This window comes from Python bivittatus, unplaced genomic scaffold (assembly GCF_059951505.1).
Source record: "Python bivittatus isolate LINGU-HERP-01145 unplaced genomic scaffold, Pbiv_v1 ctg000590_np1212, whole genome shotgun sequence".
Classification (NCBI taxonomy): domain Eukaryota; kingdom Metazoa; phylum Chordata; class Lepidosauria; order Squamata; family Pythonidae; genus Python; species Python bivittatus.
In genome coordinates, this window is record NW_028277086.1 from 9,717,555 (window position 1) to 9,740,659 (window position 23,105).

A 23,105-nucleotide genomic window follows, 5' to 3' on the forward strand; every position below is an offset into this window, starting at 1 on the left:
TATCTCTAAGATTATTAGAAGCAGAATTTTCTTGATCTAGTTGGTAATCAGTGTTGATGCACTGGGGAGGTGGCTACCCATTTTCTTAATAAAGGAAGAGTAATTCTGGCCCTGCAATACTTTGTAAATTGCCATCTCCTTTCGTAGACTCTGAGAACTCCATTACATGAAGTTGTCAACAGCATTACAAACCTGAGTGCTCTGTTTCTAAGGAAATCTGCAGCCTGAAAAATCAACCAAGTTTCTGCTTCATAAGAAGCCTTGAGAAATGTACCAAGACTGTTCCTGGATATGCTATCCTAGCTAACCTTAAGAATGGAGTCTTGAAGTTTCAAGAGAACCAAACATGGAAAAAGCTCTATCAGGGAAGGCAGGCTGTGGCATTCCAGATGTTCTTCAGCTGCAATGTTGTTCAGCATCCCTCACTATTGGCTTCTCAAGAAGGCAGGGAGTAACAGTTCAGCACAAGCTGGAGGGTCATAGGTTGCTCATAAGAGAATGGGAAGAATTATACCAACAAAATGTAGAGGATGGAGAGGTAGTGAGTAGCAAGTGGAAACTGAGAAAACAACAGGTGGCTTTTAGAACTGAGGGAGATTTTCAGGCTTGTTGGGGTAACCAAGAATATAGGAGAGCTTATCTAGGCTCAAGAAAGGAAGGCTAATTTCATGGCACATACATACATACATACATACATACATATATACAGATTATATCCATCATGTTGTTCTCTTTGGGAGTCAGCAACATTATACAGAATGCAGAAAGGGAATAAGAAAGAGTAAGGCAAGAGAGAGAGAGATTAAAGGCATGAGATTAATAAAAGGAAAAATAGCTAAGACTAATTTACACCAAAACCATTTAGTAGATCTCTAGACCTTTCTATGCTTGCAAACCATTCTCATTTCCACCATGACCGAGGGGATGTGCAGGGGACACTCAGAGGCCAAGATGGTGGCCACAGCTGTGCAATTGAAGCCCTGCTCTGCTTCAATCACATGGTCATGGCCCCATCTTGACTTCTTTCACTCCTCCTGCAGATGCGCTGAATGTCCATGCACAGCATTATACATTGCCATTTGTTCTTTCAACTTCTTACCCCTCTCTTTTGAGGATCTCATCAATCCATCTACTCTCAAGGTTTTTTTCTTGCCCTATTTCTTTCTTTCTTTTCATAGGTGTTTTGCATATGGATTTTTATTCATTCTTTCTCTACGACTAACCATCTCAACATACCTCTTTTGTACTGCTCACTCAGTTTAGTTCATTCATTCTTGACCCTTTGTTTTCTTGGTTCACCACACCCACTTCTTAAGTATCCCATTCCCACTGCATTTATATTACTTTTATGTTTCTCCCAACATACCCAACTTTCACTTCTGTATAACAAAGTGGCAGAAGTGTGCTCCCATACACACTATTTTGGCTTCTTCTAGACCAGGGTTCCCCAAAGTGGTCAGTATTGACCCACAAGGGTCGATGGGTCTATCCGAGGGGCCGATAAATAGCTGGAGGTCAAAAGGGGGTCAGTAAATGTCTGGGGGTCAATAGGTGGTTGATAAATGGTGGAAGGTTGATTGGGGTCAATTAATCTTTTGGGGTTTCTGTACAGCTCCATGCCAGTCCTGAAGGTAAGGTGGATAGTGATGAGACAGTGTTGCCCAGGGTTGGATGGTCAGCTGCCAGTGAGAGCAGCCTTGAGGTGTCACCGTCATCATCATCATCATCATCATCATCATCATCATCATCATTATTTAAAATAGTATTTATTAAAGTATTTTTATATCGTAAATGTTTGAGGCTCATGAACAATCTGAAACTTCATATAGGGGTTGATAAGCTGAAGAGTTTTGGGACCCCTGGTTTAGGCCAATGTTCGTTCTTCATATAACAGATCCCGTGCCACCTGTTACCTTTCTACGAGGGTTGAACCTGTCAAGGAAACCCAGAGCCTAAGGCCACCCAGGCATGCTATCAAATCACAGCTGATATGCCACCCACATGTAAAACTGAGAAAGAAAAGCAAAAATAATTAAGATTTAAATACAAGGGCTATTATAAAGGAGGGAGGGAGTTGCTTGCTTGAGTCTACAGTCGTTGATTTTCTTTATCAGAGTGTCTTATATCAGCAGTAAAATCCCTAATAAAGAAGATCAGTATTGCTCCAAGACTTATCCTTGATTCTGCTAACAGTGCTGAGTGCTGGCTGAGTTGTGAGAAAAATTACTGCTGTCCCCTGGGTGAAGCTCTGATAGTTTCCACCAGCATGTCCTAAAATTTCTCCATCCATTTCCTCCTCTTTAATAATAAACGATCTACAAGTTTTGTTCCAGCTTTTTACCATTTTATATAACTTGCAATCGTTCACTCCATTTTCTCTGTCAAGCAAAACTGCCTTGATTATCTGGACTCGCTACAGGGGGTTGGGAGTAGAAGGGACTGTTTTTCGGTTGTTCTCCTCTGAGCCCTCCTTTGTGCAGTTGGTGTTGTTGGGGCTTGGGGGGTGGGGGGAGAGGTCCAGCCCTAGGGCCCAGCTTTGCGGGGTGCCACAAGGCTCAGCTCTCTTCCCCTCCAGTTTAACATGAAACTGCAGGGTGAGGTCATCTGTTGGCACTTGCTTAAGTACCATCCATATGCTGATGGTACTCAGCTGTACTTCTCTGCCCCAGGGTGCTGAGATGATGCTGTCAGGGTGCTTTCTCAGTGTCTGGAGCCTGTACAGGCCTGGATGGGGAAGAATCAGCTTCGGATCAACCCTGGCAAAACTGAGTGGCTGCGGGCTTTAGAGTCCCCTGTATCTACTGATTTGTCATCTTTAACTCTGGCTGGGGTGACACTCCCCCAGGCAGAGCTGGTGAGCAATATGGGAGTTCTCCTGGAGTCCTGTCTCCTGCTCAAAGAGCTGGTGGCAGCCGTGGCCAGGAGGGCCTTTGCACAATACATCTGGGGTGCCAATTGTTTCTTTTTCTAGTCACCATCCAAGTGGATTGCTGCAATGTGCTCTACATGGGGCTGCCCTTGAAGAGCTTTTGGAAACTGTAGCTGGTCCAGAATGCAGTGGTATGGGCAGTAATGGATGCCCCTTGGGGGGCCCATGTAATACCACTGCTATGTGAACTGCACTGGTTCCCAGTAGGCTTCCTGGTGCAAGTCACGGTGCTGGTTGTCACCTTTCAGGCCCTTCATGGCATGAGGCCAGGTTACTTCTGGGCACACCTATTCCTGATGGTTTCTGCCCATCTTACTAGTTCTGGTAAGGTAGGCATGATTCAGGTCCCCTTGGTGACGCAGTATGGCCTGGCGGGGCCTCAGAAACATGCCTTCTCTGTCATGGCACCTGCCTTGTTGAACAGCCTTCCCTCAGAGACACAGATGATCCCAATCCTGTTGAGCGTTAGGAAAGCAGTGAAGACCTGGCTTTTCCTTCAGGCACTGGGGCCAGGATGTTAATAGAGTTGTCATGGGGTTGTTGGTAGATGGGTGTGAGTCTTTTTCAGGGCCTCAACGTAGCTTGTTGTTTTAAATGGCTGTTGTATTGTGTGGTGTTTTGTTCACCACCCAAGGTTCCTTTTGGTAGATGGGTAGTTACATAAATTTGCTTAATAAAATAAATACATATATAAAAAACACCTCTGGTACATTATTTTTAAGGTCCATATTCCTTGTTCGTTGCATCGTATAATGTACCTAACATTTGCTGTGAATCATGCATGTCCTCAGCCAACGGTACGATAATATCCGCGTACAAAAGGACGTGTATGTTCACATCCTCAGTCAGCGCACCTCTAACATCACAAGTATTTCTTATACATTTATCCAAAATACATTAAATAACCAAAGGGACACCATATATCCTTCTCTTCCTCCATGCATAGTGGTGAACCCATTTGCTAAATACTCCATTTGTTCTCATGGATGTTCTTGTTCCACCATTTATTATTTTATCCACTCAGAAACCACGATTCAATTCCACATTTGCTCAAAACCTGCATAAGTCAAGCCTATTCCCTTGATCAAATGTTTTCTTTCAATCAGGAAAGACTTTCTTTTTCACATTCTTAAGTTTGTTGGTGACCTACTGAAAAGGAAAAATCTTTGTTTCGGGGGGGGGGGGGAAGGGGCTGTGAAAGAAAGTTCTCACATCCCTGTTTTTAATCTTGTTCTTTTTGTGAATAGCATATGAATAGCCTATCTCCCTTTTGCCAGAAACTTACTGCTTTCTGACTGATTAAAATACATATTGTAATGCCATCTAGCAAAACTCTTGCCATATACTGCATGACAGGTTGCAGATAAAAAATGAATTACACTGAATTAAATTCCATTTCCAAATATGAAATTATCTTACCCCATTTGACTTTGGTTTTTTGTGTTGACTACTTTTTGTAGTCAACACAAAAAGACTTTGTAGTCTTTTTGTGTTGACTACAATGGTGGTGGATTTTGTTTAATATTGACTTTGTTAAGTGCTTCAAGGTCCCCATATGAAGGATATCTTGTAAATATAAATTTGATTGACTCCGTCATTGAGTTTCTTTGTGGATTCAAAACAGATAAGTGCTCTTAGCCTCTAGAAAATTGATAATGTGACTTAATGTAATCGATCTGTTTAGTTTCTGTTGGTTCTCTGTAGAGAGGAAGACAAGTGTTCGCAAACTGATTACATCTCCTCAAGATTATGATAAAATATGATTAGGTATCTGGATTTAGCTAAAAGGGGTTAAATTGGTCAGAGAGACCTTGAGCGAATATGACATGTGTTGTGTTGAGATGACTTGGTGAACAAGACACAAAGAAACACAAAACCTGGCTGGTCAGCATCTCAGAACTGCAAATAACAAGAATATAATGTTTTGAGTGATTAATATTCAAGCAATCTTTAAATGTTTTTTTAGAGAGCCAGTTGGTATAGTGGTTGGGCACTGGGTTAGAACACCAGGAGACCATGAGTTCTCATCCTACCTTGGGCACAAAGCCAGCTGGGTGATTTGGGCCAGTTCCTTTCTCTCCACCCTAGCAAGGAGACAATGGCAAACAACTTCCAAAAATGCTACCCCAAAAATTTCTCCAGTAGAAAGGGGTAGTACATAAAACCATTAATAGATAGATAAATACCCATGGTCGAGACTGTGGAGGCAGTATGAGGAATGCAGACAAACAGAATTCAGAATCTCCCTTGAGGAAAAGCTAGCTTTATGGGTTTTTCAATCTGCTTTGTCTCTTTCTGCCTTTCTTCTCTTCCCATTATGTGTGCAGAGCAGAATCTCAGACATGTTGTAATAAAGAACTATTTATAACTTCTGTATCTCCATACATGTGTCAGAGCACTAAATTAGGGGGAAAGGAACAAGTTAATATTTATTTGAACAGTTTAGTGGTGGGGGTGGCAGAAGAAGCATTCAGCAAAGATGTCAGAGAGATTACAGTTGATGAACCCATTTTAGATTTAACAAGGAGTGCATAAACCTGGAACATGATAAAACAGAATAACCCCAAGAGTGGAAAAGCTGATGCCACACTTTCAACCTGTTCTACCCAATCTATTAAAGTTTTTTTTTTTTCAGTGTGTGTTTTTCAGTCTCCCAAATCTCTAAAGCACTTCACCAAATTATTTCATACTCTCATCTGGAATTATGGATTTCTATACATATGGGAGCAAATCCCACATGGGAAACATTAAGCTAATGAATTTGGTGCTTGCTAAACTTGGGAAAATGGAGAAAGCCCCTGTGAAGGCAAAAGCAGGACAGGATTGGGTAGGCTTGCTATAATAAAATGGGAATGAATTCAAATTGAAATTGCTTGCAGGCATGTAATGGGAATGCATTTTTGTACACCAGCCTGTCCTAGCCTGGGGTTCCACAGATGTGTTGGGATTGCAATTCCCTAAATTCAGGGTCTACGGCCGTACAGTACTGGTTACAAATTCTCAATGTGATTGTCTTCAAATCTGTAAGGAACAACAGGTTAGGCATGGCTGATAACATCCATCTGACATCCTCCTTTGGCTGGACTGTCCCAGTTTTCATTCTTTTCAGTTGATGTGTAAATAACAAATCAAAAACCAAATATCCATTGCCAAAATTGTGGCAGGGATAAGGGGTACCAGCTGTGTAGTACAGAAAAATTTGGGGTATATTTATACTTGGTGGGAACCATGTAAGATGCTGTTGTGAGAGCTCAGATTGAGCAGACAAAATATAGCATGCGAAGGGTAAAAAGAGCTTAGAGCCTACACTAACTTCATCAATCAATCAAGGGTAAAAGGCATCAGTTGCTTTGAAAGCCTGGCTTTTCCTGTCAGATACCTAAGCAAGTGAGATTCAGCTAATGCATATAAATAAACTCACAGTTCTCCCCTCTTACTTGGCATCTGGCTTCAAAGGAGATTGGAATGTAGAAAATTACTTTATGACCTAACAGCTCTACAATTCAGAGACTAATTATCGGTCAACAGTTATACTGCTTCTGCTAAACTGACGGAGTGCCTATCCTGAAATGTAATTGCTATTAAATTCCCATAGGAGTTAATCAAGGACACCATTTAAAACTTGGCTGGCAACTTTTTGAGGCTAGCAAAACCTAGATTTTCTTTCTTCTGTCTTTGAATCGTTTTCTGTCTCTGGGTATCCTGCACAGAGTAGATAGTTTCCACACTGTGTTGTTCTCCTTGCTGACTCTTTTTTGGTGATCTTGAGTCACCTTGAAGCCTGCATCGGTTCAGAATCCAAGAGAGCTTAATTCTCATGTTGCTTGCTAGCTAGCCATCTTCATTTTTCCTCCCCTCTCCAACATCCACACCTCTCCAACTTTCTGCCAGGTTTTCACCCATTTTCATGTCTTCCCCTGCTATGAGAGACTGTTGCTACCTGAAGGTGCTTATCTGTTCTTCTCTCAGCTCTTTCCCAAACTCAGGTTATCATGCACAAGTAATTTGTATGTCTAGTGCTTACTTGACAGAATGGCAGACAGTGTTTACCTTCTGTATTCTGCCATAGATACATTATTAATTGTGACTGTGAAGTTTGTCCCCAAAGAACACTGGGGGGAGGTGTGCTTTTTTTTTTAATTTGCTCAATCATATCTGATTCTCAGAGACTGTGTGGACAGGATTTCTTGGCAAGGTTTTCTTGACAAGGTTTTTTTTGGCAAGGTTTTTCAGAAGTGGTTTTCCATTGCCTCCTTCCTAGGGCTGAGAGAAAGTGACTGGACCAAGGTCACCCAGCTGGCTTTGTGCCTAGGTGGGACTAGAACTCACGCTCTCCTGGCTTCTAGCCTGATGCCTTCACCACTACACCAAACTGGCTCTGGAGGTGTGCTATACAATATTAAATTTGATAAGTGAGTACTGTATGCTTATTTTGCTTCACTGGAGTCAGCAGTGTGGTATACCTGAACACCAGCACCACTATTTGAACTTCAAATGGTATCCTGAATGCTCCAAAAGGGTCAAATGTCTGCCAAAAATCTCACACAACCTTGAGTGAGAAGACCAATGTTTGTAAGATGTGGTGGTCTTGCATGTGGCATTGTTATAGTTTGGCCATTTCTGCTGAGATGGTGAATGTGTGCAGGCAACAATATGAGGGGGCTCAGTGCTAGGAAAGATTGCTAACTTATGCAGGTCTCCAGTCATTTTTGCATTCCGGGACCCCCCTTTATATTTTTGCTTCATCTTCCAATGAAGATAGTAAAGGAACTGGGAGTAAAGAACTGCATTCCAGTCTCTGCATACCACAATTTGACAGCTTAATGAGATCAGTGATCTGAGTAGCCATAAGAGCACGGTGCTCTTTGATAATTGCTCCTTTCAGGATGAGGGGTGTCCTCCATGACAGAGGATGTCAAAAAAAGTCACGATGGCAGCTGTGCAGCCAAAGCCCTGTCCCTTTTTAAGGCATGTTGTGCATTTTACATACGTAAAAGAGGGGTGGGACTTTGTATGGTCATCATTGTACCTTTTTTGGACTTCTGAAGACACCCTTCTTTAAGACAATTCTTTAGGGCAATTTATCCATCAGAGAATTTGTTTCATGTTTTCATTTGGCTTCCTGGCTCTAGAGGTTTTAGTTTTAGTTTTTAGTCATCCTCTAAAAGCAGGATGTGACTGCATTCAGAGCCAGTTTGGTGTAGTGGTTAGAAAGCAGGAGGCCATGAGTTCTACTCCTGCCTTAGGCCCAAAGCCAGTCACTCTCTCTCAGCCCTAGGAAGCAGGCAATGGCAAACCACTTCCGAGATCTTGCCAAGAAAACTGCAAGGACTTCTCCAGTCAGTTGCCAGGAGTCAGCAAGGACTTCACGGCACAAAATAGGCCTGCTTTCAGAGTTTCCGTTGCTGATTTTTTAAATTCATTCTTGTTTTGGATGACATCACTCTTCCGGGAAAGAAATTATACTTTATAATTTTATTTGATCTCTGAGCATTGGGAATCATGATATCCATGAAAGGGGAAATGTGCTTCAATGTCTGTTGTGACATTCCGATGCAAACTCTGCCTGTTGAGTGCTGGCATGTACCCCAGTTACAAAACAGAAGAGTTTGCAATCTGCTACCATGATCTCGTTGCCATATCCTGCAAAATCCCCTTCCTCTTGTATTTACAGTTCTGAGAAGACCTCAGTCCATGTACTTTAAAGCATACCTTTGCAACAATGCTGTTTAGAAACTGGCATTATTTTACAAAGCAAAAGGCAAAATGTCCAAAAATGCTAAATCCGGTGGCCAAGATCTACTGCTACGACTCTGGGGCACTTTTGTGTAACCAAGGAGAACCCAACCCTTATTACGTCCTACCCCCCCAAAAAAAAAGACTACTGAAAAGAACCCCATAAGAGAGGTGGTTTGAACAACAAAACCTAAGTATGAACTAGCCCAATGATTTCATTCTGTGTTCATTATTCCCCAAAATAAACTGACAGCAATAACAACAGTGGCATGCTGAGCGTGATGTATGTTTTCCCTGATCCCTCTTCTCTTATATTACACCAAACTGCAAAACGAGTCACAAGATGTTCTGTGAAAATAAATAAAATAAAAATATATTAAAAATGGCTAATTATGTTTGCAATCAGTCCTGACTCTGACACGGTGACTCATCCCTTGCAAACATCGTTTGTGGTTCAGTGAGAGTTTAATGCTCCCCAGTGCTGCATATCTTTTTTTTTGGCCTCCGCGCAGAGTCAGCACCCTATGTTTTAGTGGCTTTCATCAAAATCCAGCAGATGATTTGCTTTCATTTCAACTGCTGCTCTTTCCAGCCAGTCCTAATTCTTTGTAGCCCAAATGTTGACTTGGTTTTTGATTTTGCCCCATCGTGGAAGGGGAGGGATCAAAGCACAGCAATTTTAGAGTGGAGAGAGAATCTGGGATTTGAGGTCAAGGGGACTGGATTGATTATCTTGCTCACCAATGATTTTTTTCTATATATTTTAAACACTTTAAACTAGTCCGTATCAGTTGCAGCAAAGCAATTCTTCCTCCAACTTCCTTATGTGGACAACGCCTGCCTTGCCACCAGGCTCAAAGCTCTCCATACCATTCAGGGGACAGTTGGCCAAATAAGGAAGATGGAGGAAAGGGGTATTTAATTTTTTTTTTTTAAATAAGACTACCACCCAGCCAGCAACTAAGGGAGAGAAGCTGTCATTCTCTTTTCCTTCCTAATTTTAAAAAGGCCTCACTCATGCCTGAACAGCAAGAAGAAACTCCTTCCTTTATCCATATTCTGACATTCATCAACTGTTTGTGTAATATTACACAGTTGCCTGATGGTTGCAGGGTTATCTGATCATTGTAGGGGGGAAAAAGGATTGAAACAAGGGGAGCAATCTCACCACTGTGCTGTATGGGGGACATTTTAAAGATTAAAGAAAGAAACAAAAAAAAAGTGATTGGTTATCTCCTGACAGAGTTGGGGTGATCTCTCTTCCCCCTTAAATTATCCTTGGAATTTTACTTTCTCGTGGAGTTAGGAATCCTGCAAATATCTGGCCCAGCATTAGTTTCCTGACTAAATATCTGTGGGATATCCGTGAACAAGTAGCTATAGCTACTAGGGTTCAGGATATGGAGGTGTCATAACTAGGTTATGCAGCACTATTGAAGGCAAACAGTGCTTTAGACCAGTGTTTCTCATCCTCAGCAACTTTAAGAGGTGTGGACTTCAACTCCCAGAATTCCCCAGAATTCCATGCCAGCTGGGGATTTCTGGGAGTTGAAGTCCACACCTCTTAAAGCTGCTGAGGTAGAAACACTGCTTTAGACTGTGTGTGGATCTATAAGCAGCAGCTCTCGGCAGCTACCTCTTTTCCCGTCCTCATGTGAGTATCCTCTCCTGCTGCAGCATGATGCAAGAAAATGTGCATTTGATTTAAGGAGTTGCAGGTCTTAAGGAGGGTATGATCCCACACACTCGGTCTTCTTCCCTGTGAAAGAGAGCTCTGTTTTATTATGCTATTAATTACTATGTTTTATTACTTCACTGTTGGGCTGCTGGAGAATTTATTTCAAGTTTCTTTATGAGGTTACTTCAATGTGGCAAAATCATGGCGGTTCCAATGGTTGATCATTGTTGCTCCCCTCTCCATCCTCCAGCCTCCCTGGCTGCCCCTCCTTCCTTCTCTGAAAAAGCTTCACAGGAGGAGTTTTTTTATGGTCTCTCCCCTAATGATTGGGCTGAAGGGTAGAAGCAATGGAGGTGGCAGATTGTGGCAAGAATGATTGTGCTGTGAAAAGCAGTCTCTTCACATCCACTCTACTGCCAGTCACCTCCTAAGGAAATAATTGCAAGAACCTTGCACCCCGCCAATGAGGACCTCACCATTTCTTTGCCATCAGATTGAATGAGGTGAAAAGATAGGCAGAAGCAGAGAGGTCCAGAAGGGGAGACTGCAAAGGAAAAAATGCCAGAAGCTTCACCCGCCTCTGGACATCCCCCTTTTCTGCCTGCGCCACGATGTCCCATGGGTGCACAAAAGAGGTAGAACTTGCATTGCCACAGGGTGACCCTGGCATCGCCTCTGAGCAGAAAAACTGCTACGAGAAGAGCACTAATAATAACTTTCCTTTCAAGCTTGAGATGGTTATTGCATCTTATCTTGTTCTGTTCCATGTTTTCAGGCCCTACACAAGCGAACCATTTTTAACAGAGAGACAGATATAGGGCCTGGGTTCAAATTTATTCAGGAACCTCACTGGCTAGGTCCACCCAACATGCTTACTAAACATGGTTAATGAATTAATTCTGCTTCTCGACGTACATGATTGACTGAGCTGTAATTAACCAAATCGTCTAGGTTCAAATAGCATGCTAAGCCACAAAGCAAAACGAGCTTAGCAATTTTGGTGAATAGAGCTGCAGTGGGCACCTTTGCAATGCAAGCCTCTAGAGATTTGTGTTAGGTCAGAATGCACCCACGATTGACCATCGACCAATGCCTTCTATATCTAGAAGGGTAAGTCTATGGAGGCTAGTTGGCCAGATCCATGAGCAAGGATAGCTCCCGATTCCTTGAGTTTAAATAGCAAAGAAAGAGTTTTGCTGGACGTACATTTTCTCATTACAGTACAACTTTACCTACGAGCAGTAGCTAGCTAAGGGGAAGAAAAAAAATTAATCTAAGCCCAGCCCTTTGTTGTGGGCTGAAATCTTCCAGGGTGCAGAAAGAAATCTAATTTGTCTGGACTTCTAAATGCAAAGAGTAACTAGATAGAGTTGTATTAGGGTCTGTTTTATTTTGAATGTGCTCAAGTCATGGCAGCTGGGTTTATGTTAAAAGCTAGCATTTCCTTGAGACCTAATCATCATCTTAGTTGGACCTATTCATTGTTTCGTTGATCATACTCTCTCTTTGAAGACCTAATCCTTTTCTTCTGGCTGAACACATCGGCTGCGCTGTATTCTTTTCTTGGAGGATTTGCAATCTGGTCACACACTTCAGAATGCCTAGATTTCTCCTGATTGACTACCAGACCCTGAGCTTACATACATGTGTTTCTCTATTAGCAGAAAGGGGAAGGCATTTTCCTTCTTTTGGCCTTGCTCCTATGAACCTTGCTGAAAGGAGGGAAACAAGGTGATGGCAGCAAATACCGGCTGAAGGCAGTCACTGCTGAATCACCCTGGGCTTTCCTGCTTGGATGGGGAAGACTTGGCAGTAGAAAGAGCTTTACAAAAACTATATGGACTTTAACTGACCTAATTAAGTATAATTTGCCAGGTCTATGACTTTGATTCATCACTGCCTCATATTCAGACCTGACAATGATCCAAAGAGAGTTGGTATGTTCATATCTCATTTACGGAAGGCTTCTTCAAGTCACTCCATTGATTGCCAGTTTTGATAACAGCAAGCAGTTGTCCCCTTCCTTCCCCATCCCTCCATCTGTATCCCTCCTGAAGTTGCATGCCGGGTAGAAGAGGATGACCATCTCAAATAGGAGGAGCATATTCAAAGTCAAAGTCCTCTGCTAGAACTTCCAGACAAACATAGATTAATATGCAAGATGTATTTCTTAAGTAGATTAATTAACTCCATCCTCAGTTGATTCATCTGTGGGTGTTAGTGGAATCAATTAAAAGCATGTGTGTCTGCAATTCCTTAATTATTTGGGATTCTGGTATGTAAGCATGAAATGAGTGGAAACTAATTACTCGAACTGTGAGGGGTAGTTTTCATTTATGGAAGTGCTACATCTTACACTTCAATATCTCAAAAAGATGCCCATAGTGTAGTTTGGGGAATGTCCAAATTGATTTCAGTTCATTGGTTAAAAGACAGATGGTTGATCCCCTGAGTATTATTTTAGATATCCATAGCCTGAATTTATAGATGATGGAGAATGTTTGTGCTGAAGTTTAACACAGGCATCTCATTTATGATCACTTCCTTTGCCTCCTACAGACAGCAGCTCAGGCGGTTTTATTTATGTGCATGAATACCGCTGGGATCTTCATTAGCTACCTATCCGATCGAGCTCAACGCCAAGCCTTCTTAGAGACCCGAAGGTGCGTAGAAGCTCGACTGCGGCTGGAAACCGAAAACCAGCGGCAGGTAAGGCAAGAGAGCACACCTGGAGAACTTTCCCTATGCGCCCCCCACCCTGCCCTTGACTTTGCAACATCTGAAGACTTCTGGTGGTGTATTGGTTCTGGCAGAAAATTATGGAGGCCTAGTCTATGTTCCATTAGGATGCAAAGCTTTCCATCAGATCCCCAGGTCTAGGATTATCCCTTCAGTTCTTAGTGAAAAGCACTTGTTAGAATCTTAGTTTTTCTTGCCCTAAGGTAAGTTCCATGCCTTATAAGAACCTAGCAATAACACATAATATTCATTTGGACTGAAGACAAAAAGTGTTATTACTGCTGTGATAAATGACTTTTTTTAAAAAGGAACAAACTCTTGAACACAAAGCGTTTTGAGAAGATAGGTGCTTTCTCTTGAATATCCTTTTATGAGCTTATCCGTGGCCACAGCCATTCACTCAGCTGAAGACCTCCAGATGCAAAGGTATGATTCATATTGCTTTAAGCTAAAAATGCAGGACCATATATAACTATTTATATTCTAACATTCAGGCACAGAACAGGAAGATTCCCTCAATGGAATGAGATATATAATAAGCACTGGTCCAAAGGAACAGCAAAAACTGAGTCTGTACTACCCCAGGCAAAGTTTTGTGATGAGAGAATGGATCTTGATATAATGTCTTTGATGTGTGAAGTGACTTCTCTCTCTGGAGCCTCTCCTCCAAAGTGATGTGTACTTCAGCTTTTTTAAGCCAGAAGGCAAGGCAGTACAAATACGAAAGAGCAGAGGAAAATCTGCTAAAATGCACTGATCATACTCATTTATCTATTATTAATATCCCACTGTTCCTATTAAGAGCTCAACTTCAGAAAAGCAATCCTTCTACGCTGCATTAAGAGAAATACAGTTTTCTAATTATAGCAAGTAAAAGGTGTACGCAATTCTGCATTCATCAACTACTGAGTCCAGTTCTGAGTGCTACGTGAGGATTCAGACAGTCTGAAACAGGGTTATGAAAGGCTGTTATGAAGAGAGACTGTGGAAATACAGCACCAAAACTAGAGTTCAAAGTGGGTCTGGTACACTGAAACCAACATATCTTTTCACTAATAATTGGCCTGCAGACCAAGCAGTGCTTGTGGCTAAGTATCAGACTCAAACAGGAGGAGCTCAAAATGGTGGACTTCTCCCATTCAAGAGTCTAGCACAATGTTTCTCAACCTCGGCAACTTGAAGAGGTGTGGACTTCAATGCCCAGAATTCTGGGAGTTGAAGTCCACACATCTTCAAGTTGCCGAGGTTGAGAAACACTGGTCTAGCACCATTTTGAGTCATATCAGTTAGGTCTGATGAATATGGAGATCCGTAACTGCCTCAACCATTCCCCATTTCTCTTTGCCAGGCTTTCCTTTCTCCAACCCAAAAGCAACAAAGAAAACCTTACTTTGAAGAAAAAGATGGAGGAACAGACAACGAAGAGGGCTCACAGCTTTGGAGAGCCTCTACTTAAATTCTTAGAAATCTACTGAGATTCCACTTAGATTCTACCTGTATTTTTCAGATTAAAAGCTCATGATCCCTTACAGGAAATGATTACTCAAGTCTAGAGTAGCATATTGTGGAACACGCCTACAAAACTGTTGGCATGTTAGGTTGGATAATTATCAAACGTCCACTTACTAGAAGGTTTAAGGATAAAATTGATCCCTATCAGCTATTCTGGACCACAGTGATACCATGTGCATCAGTAAAATGCTTTCCATAATCTGTTTCCTGACTTTTGAACACACTTCCAAGCATAGCAGCCAACCCCATTTTTATTTTCTAGAATATCTGCAAAGTCTGGAAGCATTCTTGAAAATAAAAGTAATGCTGGTCCTTCATCTTGCAATCATCACCTTCCTCTTCCATTTATTTTCATAACAAGAATGTTTCTAACAACAGAGTGGTAATGTTAGTTTCAGACAAGGAGAAATTCTGCAAGACTTCATGGCTCTCTTTCCCAATCATTTTACCTCTTTCACTTCTCCAAAGGAAAGGGTGAAGGGCAGGATGGGTTCGAGAGGGTCAGTGCATATTGGGCCCCAGAAAAGGGAAGGGGATTGGCAAAATGTCTGGCTGAAATCGGCTATGGGTTTGAAGCAAGAGAAGAGGCTATAGATTCCATCGCCCTACCTGTTCCTAAGGCGGGTAGATGCTCCTAGATGCTAACGTAGCTAATGGAGTCATTTTAATAAGCAGTTTTAATTCACAATGATGTTTCTACCCAATATGTTTTTTCTGGAGACATATTTAATTTTTAGTTCAGATTCTGTGGTTACTCCATTTTAAATACAAAGTATTAACATCTTGTTTTGCAGAAATCCATCTGCAAGGTTAATCGGTGGTCCAATCTGGTGGACCCCCAGAAATAGGGACCCAGAAATCCAACATGGAAGGAAACATGCTGGAATGTGAAAAGCTATGTTTCATCCATTAATATTTTTCAGGAGTCCCTGGCAAAAGTTTTAAGTGCATCTTGAGGGATCATAACTTCATGCCTTTCTCTAAAATGCTTGAAGAATCCAAATTGTTTTCTGGGCTAATCTGACATGAAGGAGGGATTTTATATTTCTTTCCACTGCAAGTTGATCTGGAAAATCCAAAGTCTTCCATATCTCCTTTTAAACGATGTTCCATGCACATTGTTTTTAGAAAAAAAAAAGAGAAAATAATCCAACACATTTCAAAAGAATAAACAAACTGCATTACAAATGGAAGATTCAATTATTGTATCATTATTTTCCACCTTAATCAACAGATAGGCTTTCCCCAGCCTTAAAACATCTGGTGAGGGTTGGTTTTTGCTTTTGATTTGGTTTGTTGCAAATTTTATTGGTTCATTAAATCCAGAGACCATTCATTGCTCTCTCTGTTCTTGTTTGTTGTTTCAGGAACGGCTGGTTCTGTCTGTGTTACCTCGATTTGTTGTGCTGGAAATGATTAATGACATGAGCAACGTGGAGGATGAGCATTTACAACACCAGTTCCATAAGATCTATATTCACCGTTACGAAAATGTCAGGTGCTTCTCTTTTTTCAGCATTAACCATCTCTTCTTCTGCCGAATACCATTTGGGGTCTTGCATGCTCATCTTTCATGATTGATTTGGAAGGTTGGGAGATGTTCCTGGGTTGTTGGGTTTCTCTTCTCATCGTTGTTTTTCTCTCATTCTTCCTTTCTGAAAACTGAGATGTTCCTGTCTCATTTCTCAGAATATCTCAGCTCTCTTTTGCTCACCTCACATTCTGATACAAATGAGAGGATTTTATTTTGTTTTGTTTAATTTTTATTTGATTTCATTTTATATGTCTTATATTTTATTTATTTTAAGTGCTCCAGTTTTCCATTGCAGTCCACTGAGCCTGCCATCTCAAGCATGATAACTTCAAAGGATGTATTACCAGAATTGATGGGACTTGCTTCCCTGTAAACACGATTAAGCTTCAGCTGTAATCTTTTCAGTTACTCCTGTACACGCAGGCAGTTGCACCAATCACACAGGAGTGCACAATTCAGGAGGTGGAAGGCTGATTTATCCCTCGCTGGGCAGCTGCCAGGAAACTGGGAGAAAAGCAGGGAGAGAAGACCATGGATGGGGAAGGAACAATCCTCTTGAGTACAGCAGGGTATCCTGAAACCCAGTTTAGCCTGTCCTGCTAGCTAGAAATCCTGCCAGTTGAAATCATGCCTTTTTAACTATTCAGTTAAAATAACTATTCAGGCCTGCATAGTTTATTAAACATAAACACAATTCTCCAGTTATCTGGGCCATCCCGTTACAGGCTTAGTAAATCAATCCCTCTCGCTCTCTCTCCTTCCCCCTCCCTCTCCCTGGTTAGTAAAGGGCCATTGAGTTAGGTTGACTTTGGGTGATTGCAAAGTCAAATGCTTGCCAGCTGAACTATCCCCAGTATTAACTCCTGTTCATCCACCTTATCTGCTCTCTTTTCCCTCTTCTGTTTCCCTCAACCTTGCCTCCGCCAAGGTTTCTGGTCTACATCGTTGGAAAACTGAAGGATCAGGTTGGGGACCGATCCTTCTGGAGAAAATCTATGTAGTCACTAAGACTTGATGTCACGATCAATCAACCATGAATGTCCCTGTATGCAGCATTGCTCCTTCACTTACTTGCTCTGAAAAGCCATCCTGTAGCCATACTAATCTGATTGTTCATCTCCTTTCTGTGTTCAGCATTCTTTTTGCAGATGTAAAAGGATTCACCAATCTCTCTACAACGTTATCAGCTCAAGAGCTGGTTCGGATGCTGAATGAACTCTTTGCCAGATTCGATCGCTTAGCCCACGTGAGTCCAGCTGCTGATTCCTTTTTTCTGAACTTTAATAGAGAAGCATGATAGAGAAACACATACACGCACACACAACACAACACACACACACACAATCTTTTTTTGTCTTGAATCAGATTTGCACAATTGGCAACTCACTATGCCAAATGCAAAAATGTTGGTTTGTTTAGCTCCTTGACTTTACAGTCTTGGGGAGGCAAAACTAACATGTGCTTGGCAGGCTGTTGCATAGTTTTGAAATATACCTGATTTAATCTTGCTGTATTAATCATTTCTTCCACTTGTTTGCCCAGCCAAATTGCCTTTTTGTTCTTCTTAAGCAAATGTTTCATTCCCATTCCATATTTCATGAAATGAGCTAATGATCCTTAAGAAACCTACTCATTTTCTCAGGGAAGGTGGCAAGTTGTATTTTCCATTCCTGCTGATGCACCCAAATCTCTGGAATCATTAGTAGGAAATAAATGCTCTTAAAGTTGCTGTCTATTTGCATAGTCTTTAAAAAAGGAACTGAGTTTGATTGGAGGAAAGTCTTTCCCGCAATCAGGACAACTAGATGTGAGGGTTGAATCTGGTGAAGAGGTTGAGACTAGACAGGTTGTTATCAACAGATGGTGCAGGAAACCTCCATGTCTAAGGTGGAGAAATGAGCAACAGGAAATCTGTTACTACTAAAGGGCAGAAGAAGGAGTCACAATGTTTAAGCCCTGGGACTATTAGAGGACTTGATTGCTTGATTCTGCTGTAGCTGATGTTCATTATTAGGGCTTCTTGCATATGTTAGCCCCTCTTGCTGGTTGGGTTTCTGGAGGAAGCAATATTACCTTGCCCTGGGTAAAGCTTTGACAGTATCGTTAGCTTCATAGGAGGAGGACACAGCCCCAAGACTCCAGGATTAAACATGGCTACTAATCCCTTAACCATGGATCAGGTCACCAGCATCTTACTCCAGAATTAAAACTGCATGGCAGTTCAGATGGATGAGTTAACTCAGATGATGAATCAATTAGCCTAGTAAATGGAGCAGAATCTATCCCCACTAGTGGCTTCTGCATACACATCCCCCCACCCACCCACCACACCAGGAACCAGCTTCTGGAGCAGCAGCAGTGCTGAGTGACACTTTGACACTAAATCTTGATATATCTTTTCCAAATTCTGACATTTTTTCTTGCTAAATAAGAAGCTGGTAGGAGTCAGAAAAGTTGGGTTCTCTTCTGTTTGGGTAGAAGAGAAACACTGTTTATTTCCTTTTTCCTTGTTAACTGACTATGAAGACACTCCTGAACCAAAATCATCATCATCATCTTCATCATCATCATAGCCAGTACCTGCCAAATGCATTAAAAAAAAAAAAAGAATCCAGTGCTTAATAACATGGGACAGCACAGGTTATGGAGGAATAAAAATGCAAATTCTCTTCCTGTTTTCTAAAATTGATTATGTTTTCTTCTTCCTTTAGCCTTGTGCTGGCAACTCCAAGAGTTTCTGTCACCTTACAAAATATGGCTGAACTGATCTGAATTTCCGCTTGTTTATTTAAAGAAATGCAATACCAAGTCTGATATAAACTATCCTGAAATGGTTTACAAAATATCATGAATTCATTGCAGAATAAAACAAAACAAAAGCGGGGGCGGGGGGGAACAAAGTACAAAACAATTCACTAAAAGGAAATGTTGGGGGGAGTTTGTAATTGGGGAAGGCCAACATAAAAAGGTTGTGTTTTGAAGAGAAGTTTGAATGAGGGCAGCATGGTGGCCTCAGAAAGGAAGTCATTCCATAACACAGAGGTCACCAAGAGAAGAAAGCCTATTTGCCTCCAAGTCAGAACTGTCACACCCGTATATTAGTCACTGCATCAGTGTATCATGATCTCCATTCTGAAGTACAGACAGTGCTCTACATCTGAAGGATAATTGCAAAGGGTAGATACAATCACCATATGTATGGCTTAATTCAGAAACTCAGCAGTATACATGGATGCATAATGAAGCAGCAGGAGAAGGGGCCACTGCCGGGTGTCTTCATCTGGTGAAATGTGCCAGTGATATGCAGTTAGGCAAGGCTCTGATGCAAGTATTTGCAAACATGTTGCCTAGTCAGGATAATGCATCTTTCAGGTACTTGGGGGAGAGGCAACTTGTAGCTATTTGCAAGAATATCCCTTTGGCCAGTTCTGTATTTAGATGTATCTCCCTCAGTATCTCAAGGGTTTGTCAAACAGGCCTTCCCCAACCAGTCTTGCCATCACATCTGGGAGACTTTCACAGACTGTCACAACCCACATGGCAGCTGGGAAGGGAAGCCAAACCAATTTCCCCCATTAAGTAGACAAATGAGCTTCTCCAATGTCAGTCCAGAAGCTTGCTTGCTTATTTATTTTTTTATGTCCTGCCTGACGGTGAATCTTTGTGAGAGAGAAGAAAGATTAAATACCTTGACCAAGGAAATAAATGTTTTAGTGTAATCTAGTTCTTCCAAAATCGTTCCCTTGCCCATCATTTTCCTCCCACCTATCCCATCCTTAAAGCAAATACTGGCCATGATATTGCAGCCTTTTCTTGTTCTATTCTCTCTTTGTAGAGTAGATGATTGGCATGCAGGAATTCTGTGAGAGGCATAGAAGCCCAAAGAGATGTTCAGGTTGTGAGGACAATCTTGAAAGGCAGTTACAGCCCCAGCTGGAACAGGGGTGTAAGCGGAGCTCTCTGGGGCTCAAGGCAAACCTCAGTCCCAACATCAGTTAAAGAACTAGTGGCTACATTCAAGGAACCAGGCTTGTTCTGGTGCCCTGGGGCTACTTACTCATAAGTTGCTCTTGGGGAAGAACAGCAGCAATGATGTCTCAGGGCAATCTCTCAGAGATGGAGCACCAGCAGGCTGCATTAGTCATAGAACAAGCATACCTGAGCTGCAATACTTCAGGTGAACATTAGATGTCAGCAGAGGATAATATTTGCTGTGTTTCTTTGCTACCATCTAGTGGTTGCCATAGTCAGTAAGCCAGTGTTGTCCAAACTTGGCCACTTTAAGATGAGTGGACTTCGACTCCCAGAATTCCCCAGCCAGCATGAGTCGAAGTCCACTCATCTTAAAGTGGCCAAGTTGGACAACATTGCAGTAAGCCCTGGGGCTGTCAGTCATGCTCACCTGCAGCCGAAGTCCACCGGCTCCTCCGTCCCTTGTCAGCTTGCCTCCCTAGAGAAATACCTAGATTTCTGAACGGGACTGTGGCATCTCTACAGAAGACTATGGCCAGATTTAAGTTGTCTAAAGACTGAAGGCTCAGTCAGGATCTTCTAACCCTTCAAGCTCCCAAAGGCATCTGCCTTCCCTATCTTGACTTCAAAATTTGCTTCCTCATCCTTATCTAACCATACCAAGAAATATTCTCATAAGACCCTGGCTATGCCCCCAAAGATGCAGAGAGTAAGGCATGAAGCATTCCCCTGCCTGGATGAATCCCACAGTCTGAATTTACCCGCTGCCTTCACTTCCAGTCTTGTGATAGTGTTTACCTAACTCAATTTGGAATTAACCCATTTTCTCGGTTTACTCAAGACATTGAGTTACCCATAAATGAACCAAATGGATGAGATGGCAAACATGGTAGGGTACAAAGCAGAACAACACAAAAACCTTAACCAGGCTTGGCACATAGAAATATTGCCAAGAAGTCTTGAGCAAAGCTCGTTCTGCAGAGTGCATGAATACAGCCATTGTCTGTATGACTCGGCTTTGTTGCTTAATATTTCCTATATTTAGTGGATATATCAGGCCTCTTTATGCATAACTAAGGATCTGAGCCTGTATATATATATATTCTACCTAAGTGCCCAAGTTTGCAGCATCCTTGTTCTGTTCTTACATATGGATTGAAGAGAACCATGACATAGAAAGAAACGGCTCAGACCTTATCAATTTGGAGAAGACCAGGCTGACAAGTAAGTTGTCCTGTTCTCCAGTTCCTTTGGAGATGAGGTATCCACCTTTCTCCATTTGTCTTCAGAGCCGAGTTTCCAAACTGAGATTAATAGCTTGCTCTTAGCTTCTGCCAAGCACTTGGCATATCAGTCCTGGTTGAGAGACTTTGCAAAATTGATAACATGGCATAGAATATAGGAAAAATAATCCATTATTTCCTAGCCTGGGGAAAGAGAAAGAGAAAGAAAAAAAACCCTTTCTGATAGGTGTCTTGGAATGAATAAATGCTGCAGAAGCTCATCTCTTTGGCTTTATTCAATGTCAATTTTTCTTGCTTACTTTCTGCTAGACCATGCTCTATTTTTGCTATATTTATAAAACAAGGTTAAGCTTGCTTTAAATCATGCCTGGGAATTTTGTCATAGGTTAAAAGAACTTGAGAAAAACCCTCCTAGATTAAACCAAAACTTATCTAGTCCTTTAATCTGTCTGTTAAAGCAAAGCTCAAAAATAGGACATGAATTCAACTATATCTTACCTGCATTCATGTATTCTGAATCATCAATGATTATCAAGACTAATACTGTTAAAAGATTATTCTTCATAAATTTGTCGCATGCTCCTTTGAAACTATTAAAATTCTCTAACACAAGATGTGTAGCACATCTTGTATTAGAAAATTCCACAATTTAATTATATGGTGCTCTGTGTAAATAAGCCTTCTTTTCATCTGACATGTCATCTTCTAGCATTCAGGACTGTTGAACTGCTCTTACCGGCAAAATGTACACTAAATGTCTGTCTCAAAGCAGCTCCCCAGCAAGGTGGCACCTTCTCCTTGCTGAAACTTTTCATGCAGAGATGAGATGTCCTATTTTGCATTTTCTCTGTCAAGAATAGGCTTCGACTAAATGGCCCTCAAGAACCCCTCCACTGATTCACGTTTCATCCTCATTCATGAAGTAATGACATGAGTGAGCTATCACTAATCGGTCACATTAATTGAGTAAATGTTCGATGAATGAAAAACATCTTGCTGAGTCATCAAGGAATGTATCCGCCATAGATGAACTGGTTTCAGTGGGTTCAATGTGGCATGTTCTCCCATGGTTAGCAGCCTACTTCACTGGCTGCAAGAGAACATGATATTCCCTCCCCATGTTCTGCTTACATAAGGGAAGCCAGAAGTGCATAAAACTGTATCATCAAAAAAAGGGCACATTTAACCCCTACCGTTTTCAATAGGAACGTCAAACAAATGCTCTCTTCTCTTTTTACAGGCTTTGGTGGTGGTGGGATTTAGTATTTTATTTCAAACAATGTGATTTTACCATTTATATCTGGCGGCCCTTCTAGTTTTTTGCACTTCTATTATTTTACACTGAGCACATCTTTGAGTTTCATACTCTGAACTTGTTCCTATTGTGCTTGGATGGCATTTTAGTACTGTATGAAAGTACATATGTCCAGGGTATCTGGATTCTATACTAGTCGAAAGTTTTCTTTGGGAATGATAAAACCAAAACACGTGAAAACTGGAGGACAATCAAGTTAACAAGAGAGAAGAATTTCTAATTTCTTGGGCCGTACTCTGATAGAGATGGATATTTTTTTAATTCATCCCCATTTTTATGAACTGTGCCTTCATGATGTAATTCTTATGGCCCTTTTTCAAGCTGCCGTGACTACACATGGTGCTGAGACCATCTGGAGAAACATCAGATCACAGATGGAAATCTGTCAGCATCTTTTCACCCTGCTAGGCAGCCAAATTTCCAGGGATCGTAACCTATTCTAGGGC

General features: G+C 41.5%; 1 protein-coding gene across 1 annotated transcript in view; it reads left to right on the top strand.

The window, feature by feature from the left end:
- ADCY8 (adenylate cyclase 8) overlaps positions 1-23,105 on the top strand; it is a 110,559-nt gene that overhangs the window by 28,919 nt on the left and 58,535 nt on the right. Inside the window, exons 2-4 of the mRNA XM_088148960.1 lie at positions 12,903-13,052; positions 15,962-16,092; positions 17,263-17,374. Of these exons, the coding sequence (XP_088005086.1) occupies positions 12,903-13,052; positions 15,962-16,092; positions 17,263-17,374 (393 nt within the window). The remainder of the gene's footprint in view (positions 1-12,902; positions 13,053-15,961; positions 16,093-17,262; positions 17,375-23,105) is intronic.